At 39.6% G+C, this 16,287-nt stretch overlaps 1 protein-coding gene across 1 annotated transcript in view; it reads left to right on the top strand.

The window, feature by feature from the left end:
* The window catches only part of slco3a1a (solute carrier organic anion transporter family member 3A1a), a 36,422-nt gene extending 24,789 nt beyond the window's left edge, over window positions 1-11,633 (top strand). The window contains exons 3-10 of the mRNA XM_084933367.1: window positions 2,087-2,185; window positions 2,277-2,549; window positions 4,208-4,372; window positions 4,473-4,671; window positions 8,683-8,845; window positions 9,284-9,456; window positions 9,562-9,626; window positions 10,016-11,633. Of these exons, the coding sequence (XP_084789493.1) occupies window positions 2,087-2,185; window positions 2,277-2,549; window positions 4,208-4,372; window positions 4,473-4,671; window positions 8,683-8,845; window positions 9,284-9,456; window positions 9,562-9,626; window positions 10,016-10,368 (1,490 nt within the window). The 3' untranslated portion in view covers window positions 10,369-11,633. The remainder of the gene's footprint in view (window positions 1-2,086; window positions 2,186-2,276; window positions 2,550-4,207; window positions 4,373-4,472; window positions 4,672-8,682; window positions 8,846-9,283; window positions 9,457-9,561; window positions 9,627-10,015) is intronic.
* Window positions 11,634-16,287: the final 4,654 nt, after the last annotated feature.

Here is a 16,287-nt window from a genome sequence, read left to right as displayed (position 1 = left end):
TTGTGATGTTGCTATGTGAAAGCAACACTTAGTTTCTAAGGAAACGCAAAAGAAATAGTGCATAGGCCTCATTTGCAACACCACAGGCAAATTTTGTAGTCACGTAGTGGTGGCTGCAGTCCTCTTCTTTTTTTTTTTTTTAAGTGCTTTAAGCTAAACTCTTTGTTAGGTATATAGTAAACACTTCCTAATGAAATACAACAACTTCCTCTATGTGTGTGTGAACCTGTGTGTGTGTGTGTGTGTGTGTGTGTGTGTGTGTGTGTGTGTGTGAGTTGACAATTTATTAAAAAAAAAAAAAACTTCTCACATTTGGAAGTCTTGCATTCAGACACAGCAAAGGAAATTTGTCAGCCACCTGCCAAAATCTCAGAAAATAGCAGAAGGAATAGGTTAAAACCTGTCATGATCCAGTGCCTCATGACTACATCTGGGTCTTTGTTCATTTCCGTGCTGGTCTGACTGTCAACCACAAAGATGTTTCACTTGTATTCTTCAGAACAACCGCCAAATGTTCCCATCACAACTTGAAAGGCTCTTTCTGTTTTGTTTCACTCCTTGTCTAGCTTAAATGAGCCTGTTTATACTGCATTAAAATGGAGAAGAGGGTATAGGTAGTAAACCCCACCTAGCAAATCTGTGAGCCATTTCCTTTATGCGAAGAATAAACTGTGATGTGAATGAGGCTCATGTGTTGACTCCCTTCCTATGTGGGTGGTCAAGGCAGGAAGCAGGCCTGATGCATTTGCTCTCAGCACAAGCAAAGACATACACAGCTTAGTCACAGTTTCCATGTTTTTTTTGGTTTTTTTGTTTTGTTTTTGTTAAGTGGCTGCTTTTGGCATGCAAACAACATCGTCCTGGTAGCAGAAATATTTTTAATGCCCCAAGAGAAGGAAGCAGAATTAGCAGGGATGTTTTCATTTCATTTTGATGGTAATTTGAAACTGCATTTCTTGTGCGCAGCAGTAGTTAAACTTAAACTCAGATCTGGTTTGTCGCAGTACAGCTCTCCACACTCAGGTCTAATAATACCGCAGATCACAGGACAGACTGTCGGGGGGATATTTGTCTCCTAAATTGAGCTTTGAGTCTTCATTATCTCCCTGCAGTCTGAGTCATAGTGCCAGACTTCCACCCCGCTGACAATGCTCTAATGAGGATTTTTAGATCAAGCTTCAAGCTGCCCACTATAAGACTGGGACAGAACCACTGTTTTCCATTGTCAGGTGTGTATGTTATGCTGTGAGTTTGATAGGGCTGAGCCATGTGAGCATAACGAACACAGTCGCTGTGTGCTGCCACCAATAGCATTGTGGTTTTTAACTGACTTGATCTTTCATGACAGCTGAATTGCTTCTGTGTTTGTCGTCAGGCTCCACAGTGTACCTACTGGATAGGGCCGCTGAAAACGAAGAGAATACTGTGGAAGATTTGCTGTCGTTCTATTTTGATACGTTTTGAAATTGAATATCTTCGAGTAGCTGCCCAGAAAAAGTAGGACAATTGAAGGTGTCACTTTTAGGCTCTTAGAACTTGAGCCTTTTGTACTATTTTCAGACCTTTTATGGGCTAAATATTAAACCAGTTTCCATCCATCTGTTTTCTTAACTGCTTCTCCAAGTAGGCTGGAGTTCATCCCAGCTGTCATAGGGTGAGTGGTGGGGCCACTACTCATTTGATAAACAAACGAGTAGAGTACAGGGAATCAAGTGCCCTCGTTAGGTGTTGTTTGTACTGTATTCTGATTTTCCTAAATCTTGCTCCTCTGTGAGAACACCCTCCATCTTACAAAGACTAAAACTAACTGTGTAGCTACTTAAAAATAAGTTAAATCTAAAGATTTTTAATGAATACAAACTCAGATGAGCAAATTAAATTAATTAAAACTGCTTGATGCTTTCTCATACTATATGTCTGTTTACCATAAATGTTTAACACTACCCAGAACATATTAACAAGACTTTGAGGAAAAACAAAAAAGCATTTAGGTTACTTTAGATATTTTTTCCCAGTATAAAAATATATCCTAGAGTACTGGATGTGTAGAAATCAAACATTAAACTTTATCAATGTTTCTTTGCAGGAATCCTCTTCTCTACACTGGTGTTCGGACCTGCCTGCGGCTTCATCCTTGGATCGCTGTGCACTAAATTCTATGTGGACGCCATCTTCATTGACACCAGTGAGTTGAATGTGTCCCTACTCTGTGATCCTCTCGTGTGTTCTTTTTTTGGCATGTGCAGTTTATTGACCGACACCATGCCTCTCCGCAGGTAAACTGAACATCACTCCAGAAGACCCGCGGTGGATCGGGGCCTGGTGGGCAGGCTTCCTCCTGTGTGGTGCCTTACTCTTCTGCTCTGCTGTCTTGATGTTTGGCTTCCCTCAGTCGCTGCCAGCAAGGGAGCGGGAGGAGGGAGCAGATAGCGAGCAGGTTATGCTTCCTCCCTCTCTGAGCTCAGACTGTGAGACTCCTAAGCCCAGCAACGGAGTCGTAGTTAACCATGAGCCTGCCAATAGCCCCACCTGCTGTCAGCAACTCAGGGGTGAGCATGCAGCATCCAGTGTGGTACTGCAGTTTTTTTGGTTGTTGGTGTTGTTTTTTAATGCAAGCATGTATGGAACAAAAACACACAACATTTTATATTTTTATTTGTTGTATTTGCCAAATGCTGTGAAGTACTGACAAAACAGAAGTGCTACAGTCCTTTTTAAATAAAACCTGTTAGTGTAAATGGTACTAGATTAGTTATAATATCATCCTTTGTAGTATTATGTGTTGTTAAAGATAACCTATGATTTTTTTTTTCTTATTTTTTACTGTTATAGTGACAAGTGCTCATGTTAAACATGGTCAGATGGTGAGGTCAACATATACGTATATAATCCCAGTAAACCAAAAGCTCAGTTTCAGACTGTGCTAAATGCTCTGGTTCAGACATCTATCATTAGTATGGTCATCTCAGCTTATGTTCAAACTTGCTGTTTTCAAGGGGCAGCCGATCAGAATAAAGCTGACTCAAAGAAAAGGAGGCTTGTATGAGACAAAGGATAAACTTAGGAGCTGCTTCAAGGCCCACTATATAACACATAAGAATTGAACTGTAAATCTACTCTAGCTACTGGGGTCTAGACTAGGTCCCCACATCGCACCATTGCAAGTTGTACTTGTATATATATTTTAATTAACAACAAGTTTGTAAAATATCTGTCTCATTAAGGGGAAATACATTGAAAGAGTATGCAACTTTTAAAAGTAAAATGAACTACTAGAAGAACTTGAACACTAGTTTTGGATTAGTAGAGTTGGCTCAAAAGTGTCCTTTATTACACAGCTGCAGAAATGGTAAAGCTTTTGGAAGTGACTGGATCATAATTGTTGTTTCATTTCTAAACACATGTAATCAGTCAGAACAGGTGCTGAAATAACAAAAAAGGCATCAAGAGAATCTTGTGTGCACAAAGGTTATATCGAACACAAAGGGCTGTTTGATATAACGATATATATATCGGATGACAATATAAAAATGTCATATCGTTTGTTTCGTGGTGTCGCAAAATAAACCGTTTACGGCAATATTTTTTCAGTGTTTTGATGGTCACTGTAGTGGCTATATTAATTTCTTAAAGTTCTCTCTTATATTTAATATAACCACACTACGGACGGACAACCGCCTGTTGTTATGCGTTGTCGTTAGCAACAACGACGGTAAAACCGTTGCGTGTCCGCTTGTTTATTTTCCACATAATCCTTTCACAATAAAGCTCAAGATCCTGTTGAGACCTTTCAAAATAAACTGAATCACGTGAAAGAGTATGCAGAGTGTTTACGGATGAGAAGAAAAAAAAAAGGAGCCGTCAGGTGCTAAAAAATAAACCTTAGACTCAAACGTTAGAACAGGCTTTTCCCCGCAGCGCGCCGTGTAATAAATACTCACAAAGAAAACGGCGGCCGTTACAACTTATGTCTAAACATGTATAGTTTCATGCATCGGTTAAAACACTCGACTGCAGGTACACGACGCCCAGCTGGAAACACTTCACACAAGCTGCCCGAGATTCACAGAACTTTCAGAAAATGTACATTTTTGTGATTTATATCGTTATCGGGACGATAGATGTCTTATATCGGGATATGAGATTTTGGTCATATCGCACAGCCCTAACCTCAATGCTTATCTTTTCTCTTTCCTTTTATGTCCAGTGATCCCCACGGTGACCAAGCAACTCCTGTCGAACCCTGTGTTCACCTGCATCGTCCTGGCGGCCTGTATGGAGATCGCCGTCGTAGCCGGCTTTGCAGCCTTTCTGGGGAAATATCTTGAGCAGCAGTTCAACCTCACCACCACCTCTGCAAATCAGTTGTTAGGTTTGTATTCTGTGCAAAAAGTCGCACGTATGCACACTTTTTTTTTTTTTCTTCTGCAGAGGAGTATAATAAACAGATTTGGGCCTATCTTGTGTTTAAGGTATGACAGCTATTCCATGTGCTTGTCTGGGGATCTTCATGGGTGGTCTGCTGGTGAAGAAGCTGAATCTATCAGCGCTGGGAGCAATCCGAATGGCCATGCTGGTCAACCTGCTGTCCACCGCCTGCTACGTCTCCTTTCTGTTCCTTGGCTGTGATACGGGTCCCGTCGCAGGAGTGACCATCCCGTATGGCAACATGTAAGAAAAAATATTTAATATTATCACTTGTTACATCCTCTGCTTAAAAGCATCAACGAAAAGTGGAAACTGACACCGGAGTTTGTAGAAAACACTGGTTTTAAATTACTTAATAACCACAACTAAAAGGCTAAAAGTGGCATATTCCTCACGCCAACCTCAGCCGTGCCTTGATCCAAGGCGAGTAGGGGCTGCAGACTGATGTAACACAATAAATAAAGCAGTTGAAGTAGCTGTCAGCCAAGATCATGTGAAGAGGTGCAAGTTGAGATTATCTTTTATGTGTGAAAGAGGGACGAGTTAGAGCGCTGTTGCTCAGTGTGGCATTCTGATCTTCAGGCTTCTGGCCTATGTTTACTTCCTGGATAACCCCTTTTTAAAACTACCTGTGGTTACATAAAGTTTGGGAAGCCATCCTTTTTGATATCCAATTCAGTAAGCAGAGACTATTTGAAAGAATTGAACTCAATGTGTTGAAGCGCAAAGTTTGGGTAATAAACTATTTGATGATTAGACCACCCTGGAGTCTAGACGCTGGTGGTGGTGATGGAGATAAAGCAGATGGACTCGGACGAGGGTATCTGAGCGAACAAAATGAAATCGAGATGTAGTGGAGGCGGGCCACAGTGAGCACCAAGATTTAAAGCACAGGGAACAGAGGCTGATTGACTCGCTGAATAAGGAAATAAAGTTACTGGACCAGAGATAATGATGAAAGAAGTGATCTAACAATAGACTAGCAGCCCAACCATGCAGGAATGCAGGGAAACGAGTTAATACTAGGTCTTCCTCGTTGAACTTGCATAGAAGCTTCATTCACACGTCGCCAGAAACAGTGTCCTTAATGTAAGATGAGATGGACTCATCAGTGGAGGAACGGCAGATATCTAATGATATATTTCTGTTGTCCTCACTTCAGCGTGTTTTCATGTCATAGATTGAGGAGGAACGAAATGCACTGTTAACATTTCAAACCCAGTTTATCAAACGAGAATACAAGCAGTTAACAAACTCTAGCAGTGAAAAGCAGTGCTGCTGCCAAGGCTGGAGGACTTTTTTGCAGGTGAACTGTAGGGACTATAAATGTGTAAATAAAAATTCTTATCACTGCTGGACATTGGAGCAAAAATGGGACAGAGGGCTTTTTATTCAAACAACTTTGTATCATCTTATCGAGTCTATAAAAAGATTTTCTGTTTGGAAAGTGGCCTCGAGGGCTGCATGAACTGAATATGAATGTGACAGACTTCACTGAATCAGACACCAATAAAAAGAGGTTTAAAGCAAAGCTATTATGCAGCAGGACACATTATTCACTTTCATATTGATAAACCTTTCAAGTGAAGCTCTGTTGTTAGAAGGGACTTTGTATTTATTATGTCGTTTGTCATAAATTAGCATGAATCACTGTCTCATGCGCACACTTTTTAACTTAAATTCTTTACTTCAAAGGTAAAAAGACAGTTTGTTTTTATAAAACCTAAAGAAGTACATGAGGATAAACTCTTAATTTTACTCCACAAAGCAAATTATATGATAATATAACAAATATGGTGTTTGGCTTCTTCCTTCTAATAGAAACAAACATCTCAAATCAGAACAGACACATTGCATTCCTCTTCACCTTATGCATGTATCTTGAATCCAAGGATATCAGCCTGTGGATTAATTCGTGATATCAAGATTGCTCCCTTTTCTCATCTCATGTTTTATAACTATTTGTGACGGCATGAAGTAAAATGCCCCCATTTTGACCTGTATCTGAATAGTACTGTCAAAAAATCTGTGAGTGAGGCAGAGCTACACCTAGGCATACACCCCACAGATCATCTGACGTGGACACACACAGTATGTGGAATTGTAGGTGGTTATTGCTCTGTTAACCCCCCAGCAGGGCCGGGTCTAACACCTTTTTTTTTCTCTCTGGTAGAAATCTAGCTTTACTGCCAGTGCTCTTTTGTTTTGTTTTTCACAATCCAAAGTCTCCTTTTTCTTTTTATATTGGATTTGAATTTAGAGGGAATAATCAATGATAGCCTCTCAGAATGATAAGGAGTCCTTTAAAAAAAATGCCTGTATTCAGATCTAGATAGACTCCATATGTAATCGCTTTGATCTTGCACCAAGCCTGACAGTTTTCATGCAGATCTACCCTTAACTTCTTAGTAATCCTGCCAGTGGCATCTTCAATTGTACTACCTGCCACAGAACAAAGACCTTATTTATCATCTTAGTAACTCAGTCACTTCTTACTGGGGTGCATCACCATAGTAAGGTTAGAGATCAACCTACTGACCAATCACTTCTCCAGAAAACAGTGTCACCACAGCTGGGAAAAGCCTCTGACTTCTGCACAGATAGTAGAAGGGTTTTACTTTTTAATGTCTAATTTCTGATGCAATACACAGATGACCATTAAGAAGTATAAATTCTTAGATGCAAGTTTATTCCTTCATTTTTTCTTCCCTATTACATTAAATTTGCACATAGTCTAAACCTAAATTTGAATTCTGTTTTTAATGTGTTCCTTACTTGCTCTCAGATTCTCCTGTGTCCTAATACACAGGATACCGCTGTGATATTGATGATTCTGTTTACTGTCAGTGCAGTCAGCGTTTTGCTGGTTTTCTTTCCTGGCTTCAAATAAGCTAAATTTTATTATTATAGAAGCTCTTTTCCAGTCTTATTGACCAAAGCACTTAAAGTGCCCCTGCATTCATTCAGGCCTTTTAATACTAAACTGCTGTGCAACGCTTCTCCTCACACACCGCTGCTTAGTCAGCAGCAGAAATGATGCTTTCAGTCTGTATTGTGCGTTTAACCTCTTTCTATTTTTCCCCATACTTTCCTCATAATTTTATCTTCCTTGGCAAAGTCACCTGCTCTGCTGCCAGTATACTTATCTAAACTTTTAATTTTGATTGTTGTGCCAGCATCAAACCTTTCAGGTGAATGTGCGATTGAGAAACCCTGGGTAACCTTGGTGAGTTGGTTAGCAGCTTCTTGTGGCTGCTTATCATGATTTTTGATGTTTGGGTAAATGAATTCAGATAATTAACAGATATCAGAAGTATGCTGTACTCGCTTCATAGTGCAAAGCCCAGGTAAAAAAAAAATCTTCTGCCAGCTTTCACTGCTCCACTGTTTTCAATGCTTTAATCTTGTTATTGTACCACAGCTAAACCTGCAACAGCAGCAAATATTTGTTTAATCAGTCAATCATCATATTTTAGTTAAAAATGATTACTTTTGGTTGCTGTGTCTCATTTAAGTCTTTAAGCCTGTTTAAGTCAGGTAATCAATTTAGCCCTAGTGAAGCTAATTATTAGTTACAAATGATGATGGTGTTTATTGAACGGATGTTAATGTAAGTGTGCGATATAAACAGAGGGGGCAGGAAGTAGATTAAGAGGAGGATAATTGATCTGTCACACAGGGGCTGTTTTTAAGGAGGGGGAGATTTTACACTCACACACACACATATGCAGAAATCCAGCTGTGTTTTGCACACAGATGTGTCGAGGTTCCTTGAGAACAGCGTACCTGTTTGGATCACTTTGAGACCGATAGCACTGTATTCTGCGGGGGTTTTGGCATTGAGCTCCTTCTCTATCTTTTTACCATTGTGCTAGTAAAAGATATTCATGTGTTCAGATGAATATTATACACCTCCTTTTATTTGCAGCACACTTTGAGACCTCCATGAGTCCAAGGTTGCTTCTTTTTCAGTTAAAATAAAAGCATTCAGGCTCAGTCTTCAGCCTCGGTGTTGTTTTTATCTCTTTAATAAAGTGTGAACTCAGTGATTTAGTCTGTGTGCTCATCCTGTAGAAATACTGAATGTTTGGGCCGCTTTTGAAATTGGTAGCCTAAAACCAACTTGTTCCAGAGCGGGTTAGGAGAGCTGCGTTGTTTCCATGGAGATGTTAAAAGTGAAACAGTGTCCATAATATCTGATAAAGGGCTCCTTAGTTTTACAGATGTAACTTACAGCTGTTTCTCTCTGTTTAGGACCCTGCAGGCGAGCAGGAAACCAGAAGCTCAGTGCAACAGTCAATGCAGCTGCTTCACCTCCTCCATCAGCCCTGTGTGCGGCTCCAACGGCATCACCTACCTGTCCGCCTGCCTCGCCGGCTGCAGCCGAACTGGGATCCCCACATCCAACATTTCTCAGGTTTTCATTTTGCCTTTGCCCTCTGATTATGATGAGTACCAGCAATGTTGATGAGGACTGTAGCACAGAAAAGCCACCAGAAACCTTTATAGTGTTCACAGATATGAAGTCCCAGTATTTCACAGCTCTGTCATCAGCATGCACATGCTGGGCAGTCAGGTGGTAACGTGCTTGTTTCAAGATCAGATGCTGACTGCAGATAATGTCTTCTATATTCAAATCACATCAGATCAGCAGCACAAAGTATCACCACTTCACTGCTGCTGAATTTTTTTTTGCTTTTCTTTTTTCAGTTTTAAGTGCTCCTAAAACAAACACACATTGCTTATTTCTACTGAGGATTTTGATCCAGACGTGAGGAGCAGGTGTAGCATGTGTGTTCCTGCAGGATGAATGGCTTGTTGTTGTACAAACGCCTCTCTCTCTTTCTGTTGACAGAATCTGACCGGCTGCTCCTGTATATCCAACAACAGCGAAAGTGCCACGGCGGTTCCCGGGAAATGCCCAATGCCGGGATGCCAGCAGTCTTTCCTCATCTTCCTGTGCGTGATTTGTGTCTGCAGCCTGGTCGGAGCCATGGCCCAGACTCCCTCTGTCATCATCCTAATCAGGTATCATTGTGGTTTTATTTTATTTTATTTTATTTTGTGAAGAGACTCTCAATGCTTTAATTTGAAAAATAAAACTTTTTTTTGTTCTGTCTGTTTCTCTTGAAGGACTGTGAGCCCTGAGCTGAAATCATATGCGCTCGGTGTGCTGTTCCTTCTGCTGCGACTCCTCGGTAGGAACCGTTTCCAGATAACTCATCACTTTCACATACAATCGTTCGTCTCATTTCTCTCACTCGCAGCACAAATCCTGTTGAGGCTGCAGGCGTGTGGCGTTTTACCAATGCCTCCAGTGACGCACTCTGTTAATGACGGCAACCCGTCAATCGCTGATGCGTGGCTGCATCGACTTTACGTGTTTTCAGACGGAAAGCAAATAAATCAGATCACGAGAGTGTAAAAACAACCTCGCGTTCAGGAGGCAAGAGAAGAAATGGAACATAAGAGAGACAAAATGTGATTTTTAAATCATTTCAGTGCTTACAGAGTGATAGTTTGAAGATTTATGATTCTCCTCTTACAGCCAGCAAACCTTAGCTCAGTGCATGTTTCTCTCTTGCAGGATTCATTCCCCCTCCTCTGATTTTCGGTGCTGGGATCGACTCCACTTGCCTTTTCTGGAGTTCGGACTGCGACAAGAAGGGTGCCTGCCTGTTGTATGACAACGCGAATTACAGGCATCTCTACGTGAGCCTGGCCATCGTTCTCAAGGGTGTCGCCTTCCTCCTTTACACCACCACATGGTATTGCTTGCGGCGGAACTACAGGAAGTACATCAAAAGTCACGAGGGCCACTTGACGCCAACTGAGTTTTACCCGTCCCTCACCGACGGCCCCAAAGTCGTCGACAGGACGAAGTTTATATACAACCTCGAGGACCACGAGTTTTGTGAAAATATGGAGTCTGTTTTATAATTTGTAAAGCAAAAAAAGGACAATATGGACATTTAAATGACTATTTTAGGAATGTAGATTTTTGTTTGTTAAATTCAAGAGGTTTTGATAAAGGCGATCTATTTTACGGCCCGTTGAGGTCCTCGGTGGCTCTCGACTGCGCTACACATCCTCGGTAAAATCAAAAGGGTCCATTGTAGTTGTTTACGTCTGAGCGAGGTGTTGTCAGGTGTTGCCAGTGAGTTCCCGTGTTGACTCTGTGGTAGAAGACGAGCGCAGTACCGTCCCACTCAGTCCTAGTCTGTTATTAGTGAGTGGACATGATGCTACTACAAACTATAGTTGCCATATTGTTTTAGGTCCGTCACGATTCCAGTGACAGTTTCCTTTCAGTCAGCACTGTGTGTTTTTGTTCCGTCACTCTTCAAAATGACATTTTTATGGTTAAAAAAAAAAGATTGGTTTGTTTTTCAGTTATTCATGTTTATAAAAGTTGCCAAGTGTTTACAAACTACTAGTTGACGCGTTTTAATTTCACTGCAGGAAATTTTCCTATTGAAAAAATTTAAAAAAGAGAGAACAGAAACACCCTCACTGGGTTATTTTAGTGGCCTGTTGGATCTTTTAACTGCTCAGTTTCCTGTTCTCTTGCTGGATCATAGACACTGTTTTTTGATACTTCTTGGACTTGACGTTGAGGTCTTGTCTTATAGGTTGAAATGTGCAATGTTTCTTCATGATAGCATTTCCATGTTGTTTTTACTTCTTTTCAGCCTAATATGTCTTAATAAGGGATAGTTTGAATAAGAACTTTCTATATGTTTTCTTTTGGCTTTTGCACCCAGTGTCAAAGCAAAGGAAATCAAAAGTAGTATTTTTATGTTGTTCATCCTTCAAGTGGAAGGTTTGTTTTCATTTGGCCCAGAATGTTTTTATTAGATTGTTTTCGAGTATAAATTATATGTAATCTAATTGTCTGGGATGTGTGTGTGTCTGATGTTACAAAAGATCTGGGACAATTCATATCTATGGTGTGTTGCCTGTGTTTTCAAACTAGGCCTGTAATAAGATACAGAGGTTACAGATGTGCTAAAGGTGACTGTGTGTACAAGGTTAAATAAAGTTAAAGGGCACTGAATTCATATCCAGGTGTGACTCACTGCACATGTGACCTGTTACTCAGCTGAGCTCTCTGCAGTTACAGTTTGTCCCTTTTCTTACACTTTTTGTATGGCAGCATATTGTTTATTTTACTCTGGAAATAAATTATTTTTCAGAAAATTCATACAAATTTGAGTTCTTTTCTTTTCTTTTGAGTTCTGTTTGTGTGTAAGTGGCTCCATAGTGTAGTTGTTTACACAACAAGTCAAAGCTTGCCAGTTTGGTCCCAGGAGGAGGCACGAGTCCCTTGGGGTTTGCATCAGGAGGGACATCAGGTGTGAAAATCTGCCAAATCAAATATGCAGAGCCATCCTGTGGTGACCCCTTGTGAATAAGGGAGCAGGCAAAATAAGTTTTATTTAGCATGTGTGTAGAGCTGAGTTGTTCAGTGTTTTTATAAACAACCACTGTTTCTGCTGGCCAGCAGGGGGCGACTCAAGGGGCAAATTGTCACAAAGTATGGAGGAGTGTCTACAGCCATCTGTAAAACATGGTGGAGGCTCGGTCATGGTTTGGGGCTGCATTTCAGCCAGTGGTGTTGCGGTCAAAGTTGATAGAATTATAAAGAAAAGTACGGTCATATTTTCATCCACAATGTAATACAACCTGTAAAGTGTTGTGGTCTTAACTCAAAAGAAGTAATGTATTATAGCGATGTGGAGTACTCCAGATTTTGGTATCGATCTGATACCGAGTAAATACAACACCGATGCCTTTAATGATACTTTTAACCTTTAAAGGCAGCTTAGGTCGGAGAGAGCAGTGTGTCATGATTCATGAGATGAATCAATTTGCTAAACCTGGATACATTTTAATGGCCACTAAATCACTGTTTTTATGCAATAATTAGCTAACATAACGAAATGCATCTTTTAACTTTTCATGTATTTTAAAACTGGATTTTCTGGAGACCTGGAATGCCCACCCTCCAACAGGTCTCGTCAGATGTCTGCCCCTCCCTGCACCAGGTTCTGCCAGAGGTTTCTTCCTGTTAAAAGGGAGTTTTTCCTTTCCACTGTCGCCAAAGTGCTTGCTCATAGAGGGTCATCTGATTGTTGGGGTTTCTCTGTATTATTGTAGGGGTATTTACCTTACAATATTAAGCGCCCATATGGGTGGCTGTTGTGTAAGTAAAATTAAAATCAGTTTAGTTTAATTTAAACATGTCTGTCTCTAAGGCACTTTGGATCAACTTCTGTTGTTTAAATGTGCTATAAGTAAAACTGACATGAGAGTTGATACAAAACGATTCAGACATTTTTCATAGTCTGTGTTTAATGCATTTTTTTTCATTTCTGAAAAACATAATTTATTTAACATGATTATATTACGTTAAATAATATAATGCATATTTACAGGAGAGAGCAAAGTATCTATCCGATAACAATACCAGCATCGGTATCAATACTATCAATATTTGGATTGATCTGCCCACCTCTGATATATTACATATTACTCATTACTTTTTTTTCAAGTAATGCTGTATTTTACTTAATTACTAAGTGGATGAAGTAATTTGTTACACTACTCGGTACTTAACTTTGTTCAAATGGCCAACAATATAAACCTGAGGCAGTTCCACACACCAACACATAACTTATTCTATTTAGAACACAGATGCAATATTTTAGTATTTATTTATGAACAGAAAATTAACAACTTGAAGCAAAGCTGAAAACGAGCACAGAGAGACTTCAAAGCGATTGCCACAGTCAACTTTAGAAACATGAACAAGTAGAAACGGAAGCTACAAGGCTGACGGCTCATCACTGCCTTTGTTACCTGCTGAAGTTCAGGCTCTGGCTGCTAGCACGCATTCAGCTTTAATGTCACTTTGGGGTTTTGGCTAGCTTTGTGTTAGCATGCTCTCTGTGCAGATACTTGGAAAGAGCTGAAGTTGTGTTATCAGCAGAATGCAATTGATTCTATCCTGGATGTAGTTTCAGCTTTACCATCGTACTCTTGTCCTTTCATAAAATAAACATAAAGGTAATGTCCATATCTGGACTGCAGGCTGCTCCACCGCGGTCTTCCTCCCACAAGTAACGACACAATTGCAACGGTAATTTATTAATGAATTTAGTGCAGTAACTGCACCACTGAAAAATATAATGTGACTCAATGCTGTTGGCCACAACTTCATTTTTCAGCATGACAATGATCCCAAACAAAGTGCCAATGCAGTAATAGCATAGCTGGACAGAAAAACATGCAGGAGTCGCAAGAGTTCAGGCTGTGCTGGTCAAACAAAATATTGATTTTCAAGCTTTTTAGAATTGTACAAACTCTGTTTTTGCCCTGTATACTGTATTTCTATTCATGTTTCCACATATTTCAATAAATTGCTGCACTTATTTACCACACCGGCTCAGATGTCACCTGGCTTATTGAGGTCTAGAAGTAGGCTACTGGAACAAGATATGCAAGGACCGAGAACATGGAATTGATGGAGTGTGTGTGTGTGTAATCACGGTTCTATCTTTCAGATAGGCTTTTTAAAGATTCTAATATAAGTGTTGAGGCACTGTTAAAATAAAAGCTCCAGCTCAGCTGCCAGTTTATATTCGCGGCTCAGCACATACTACCAATATTGTACCAACTCCTCACCCAGCGAGATGCTTTATATAGACACGAGAAATTAATGGTACCACATGAGGACAGAGACTTTCCATATTTTGATTTGCACAGTGGATTGGAGGCTTAGTTTAGCCATTAGATTTTAGCTCTCACAGTTTGAGTACCACAGAACCACTGACAGTTTGTAAAATATGCTTCTAGATATTATGTAAATCAATACATGTTTCTGCAAAAATAATTTTAAAAGTGCTACTTAATATTTTTACTGTATAAAAACAATAAATAAATCAAAGAACAATTTTACCTTTTGAAGTCAAATAAGCATGAATGTTACATGAGGATGTATATAAGGCTCTCTAACAGCAAATGCTGCTGAGGGAAGGACAAAATGTACAATGAGATTTTTCTTTTTCTTTTGTATAATAGAGGCTTTCAAAAGCAGCACAATTCAAAGTTCTTCACTTCATCACATTAATAGACGTGAGAGTTCAATCAGACCTCAAGTTTTCTAAGACTTTCATTCCTGATATATGACATATGAAAAGTGAAGTAGATTCAGTCCCTTATAAACCAACAAAAGAATATAAAAGTCACTTTATTGACACACAGGGAGCTGGTACAAGATGACTGATGTGGTCCTCTCTCCTGGGTTTCTAAGAAACACTTGAATAATAGCTTTCCTGGATTTCTGGACGTAGCACACGAGTCCTTGTGTTCTTGACATCATGTAACTCTCAAATGTCCAACCTTGAGCTAAAATGACTGAGCAGAGCTATATATATTCACTTTACTAGGTACAGCTGTTTAACTCAAATGTTAAATCGTCCAATCATCTGACAGTAATCCATGGAATTTCAGCAAGCAGACATGATCAAGTTAACTTTCGGAAGTTCAAACCGAGAGAAGAAAAATTATTTAAGTGACTTTGAATGTGGCATGGTTGTTGTGGCAGGGTTTACAGAAAATGGTCTGAAAAAGAGAAAATATTCAGTGAGGATCAGTTGTCTGGGTGAAAATGCCTGGTTGATGTCAGGGGAGAGTGGCAAGACTGCTTTGGGCTAATAGGAAGGCAACAGAAAATCAACCAAGCTATGCAGAAAAGCAGCAGATGGGCTACAGCATCAGAAGACCACACCGGCTGAAGAACAGAAGAGCATCTCTGATCAATAACCTGTCAATCTTGGAAAAATCAACCTCGGTGAATCTATGTCACAAATTAAGACATTTCTCATCCTTGTCATACCGCTGTGCTGATTTCTGTAAATAACTAAGGTAGAAAATACGGTAGTGAAATCCCATATAACAAACGTTGTAGCAACTTTATATTAACCCATATATGAAAACAGCATCCTAATGATTATGCCAGTTATCCTTTCTAGGCAAAAACAAACACACTGGAATTAATTCCTGTTTTCAGCCTTAACAAATATTTAAGGTGCAAGATTTAGTCCTACAGTTTGGGTGTCATTAAAATGTAACCAAATGAGAAAATAATAGTGTCAATAATATACCTTCCAGGTATCGACAAAAAAAAAAAACAACCCTAACCCTGTCAGTCAGAGGCTGACCTGTAACAGGTGGGCATTACACTAAAAACAGTGTTGCAGAGCTGAAGCCTGTCTGCTAGTACTGTGGGATACTTATACTTTTGATATAGTTTAGATACCAAGTATCACCAATACCAGTAATACCGATACTTTTGACCTATAAAGGCTTATGTGTCATGGTTTGAGATGAACCATCATCAATTTGCAACTCTGAATACATTTCACTAATTCACAGATTTGTAGTTTTCACAATAATTAGTTGTATTAACTTAAATTTCAAAGTGTGCTTTGTTGTATTAACAAAAAACACTAAAAATTTTCACATATTTTAAAACTAATTTTTATTTTTTAGTAAAATAATAATAATTTAAAAAAAGGTTCAACACAATGAAGTGGGCTACATACTGAAGTAAGAGGCAACAAAGTATCGATCCTATTGCATTAGTATGTATCCAATATCTGTATATCTATATCTATCCAATATCTCTTATCGATATTATCTTTGGCTCGAGCCCACCTCTGCTTTCTTCAGTTCAAAAAAGCCAAACATGATCTTATGGCATCACGGTGGCATAATTATCTCTGTTGCCTCACACCAAGAAGGTCCTGAGTTTTCTGTGTGGAGTTTGCCTGTTCTCCACATGTTTGCGTGGGT

The sequence above is a fragment of the Perissodus microlepis genome, chromosome 7, assembly GCF_051167445.1.
Source record: "Perissodus microlepis isolate ML-2025 ecotype Zambia chromosome 7, ASM5116744v1, whole genome shotgun sequence".
NCBI classification, from domain to species: Eukaryota; Metazoa; Chordata; class Actinopteri; order Cichliformes; family Cichlidae; genus Perissodus; species Perissodus microlepis.
This window is presented reverse-complemented; position numbering and strand designations above follow the sequence as displayed.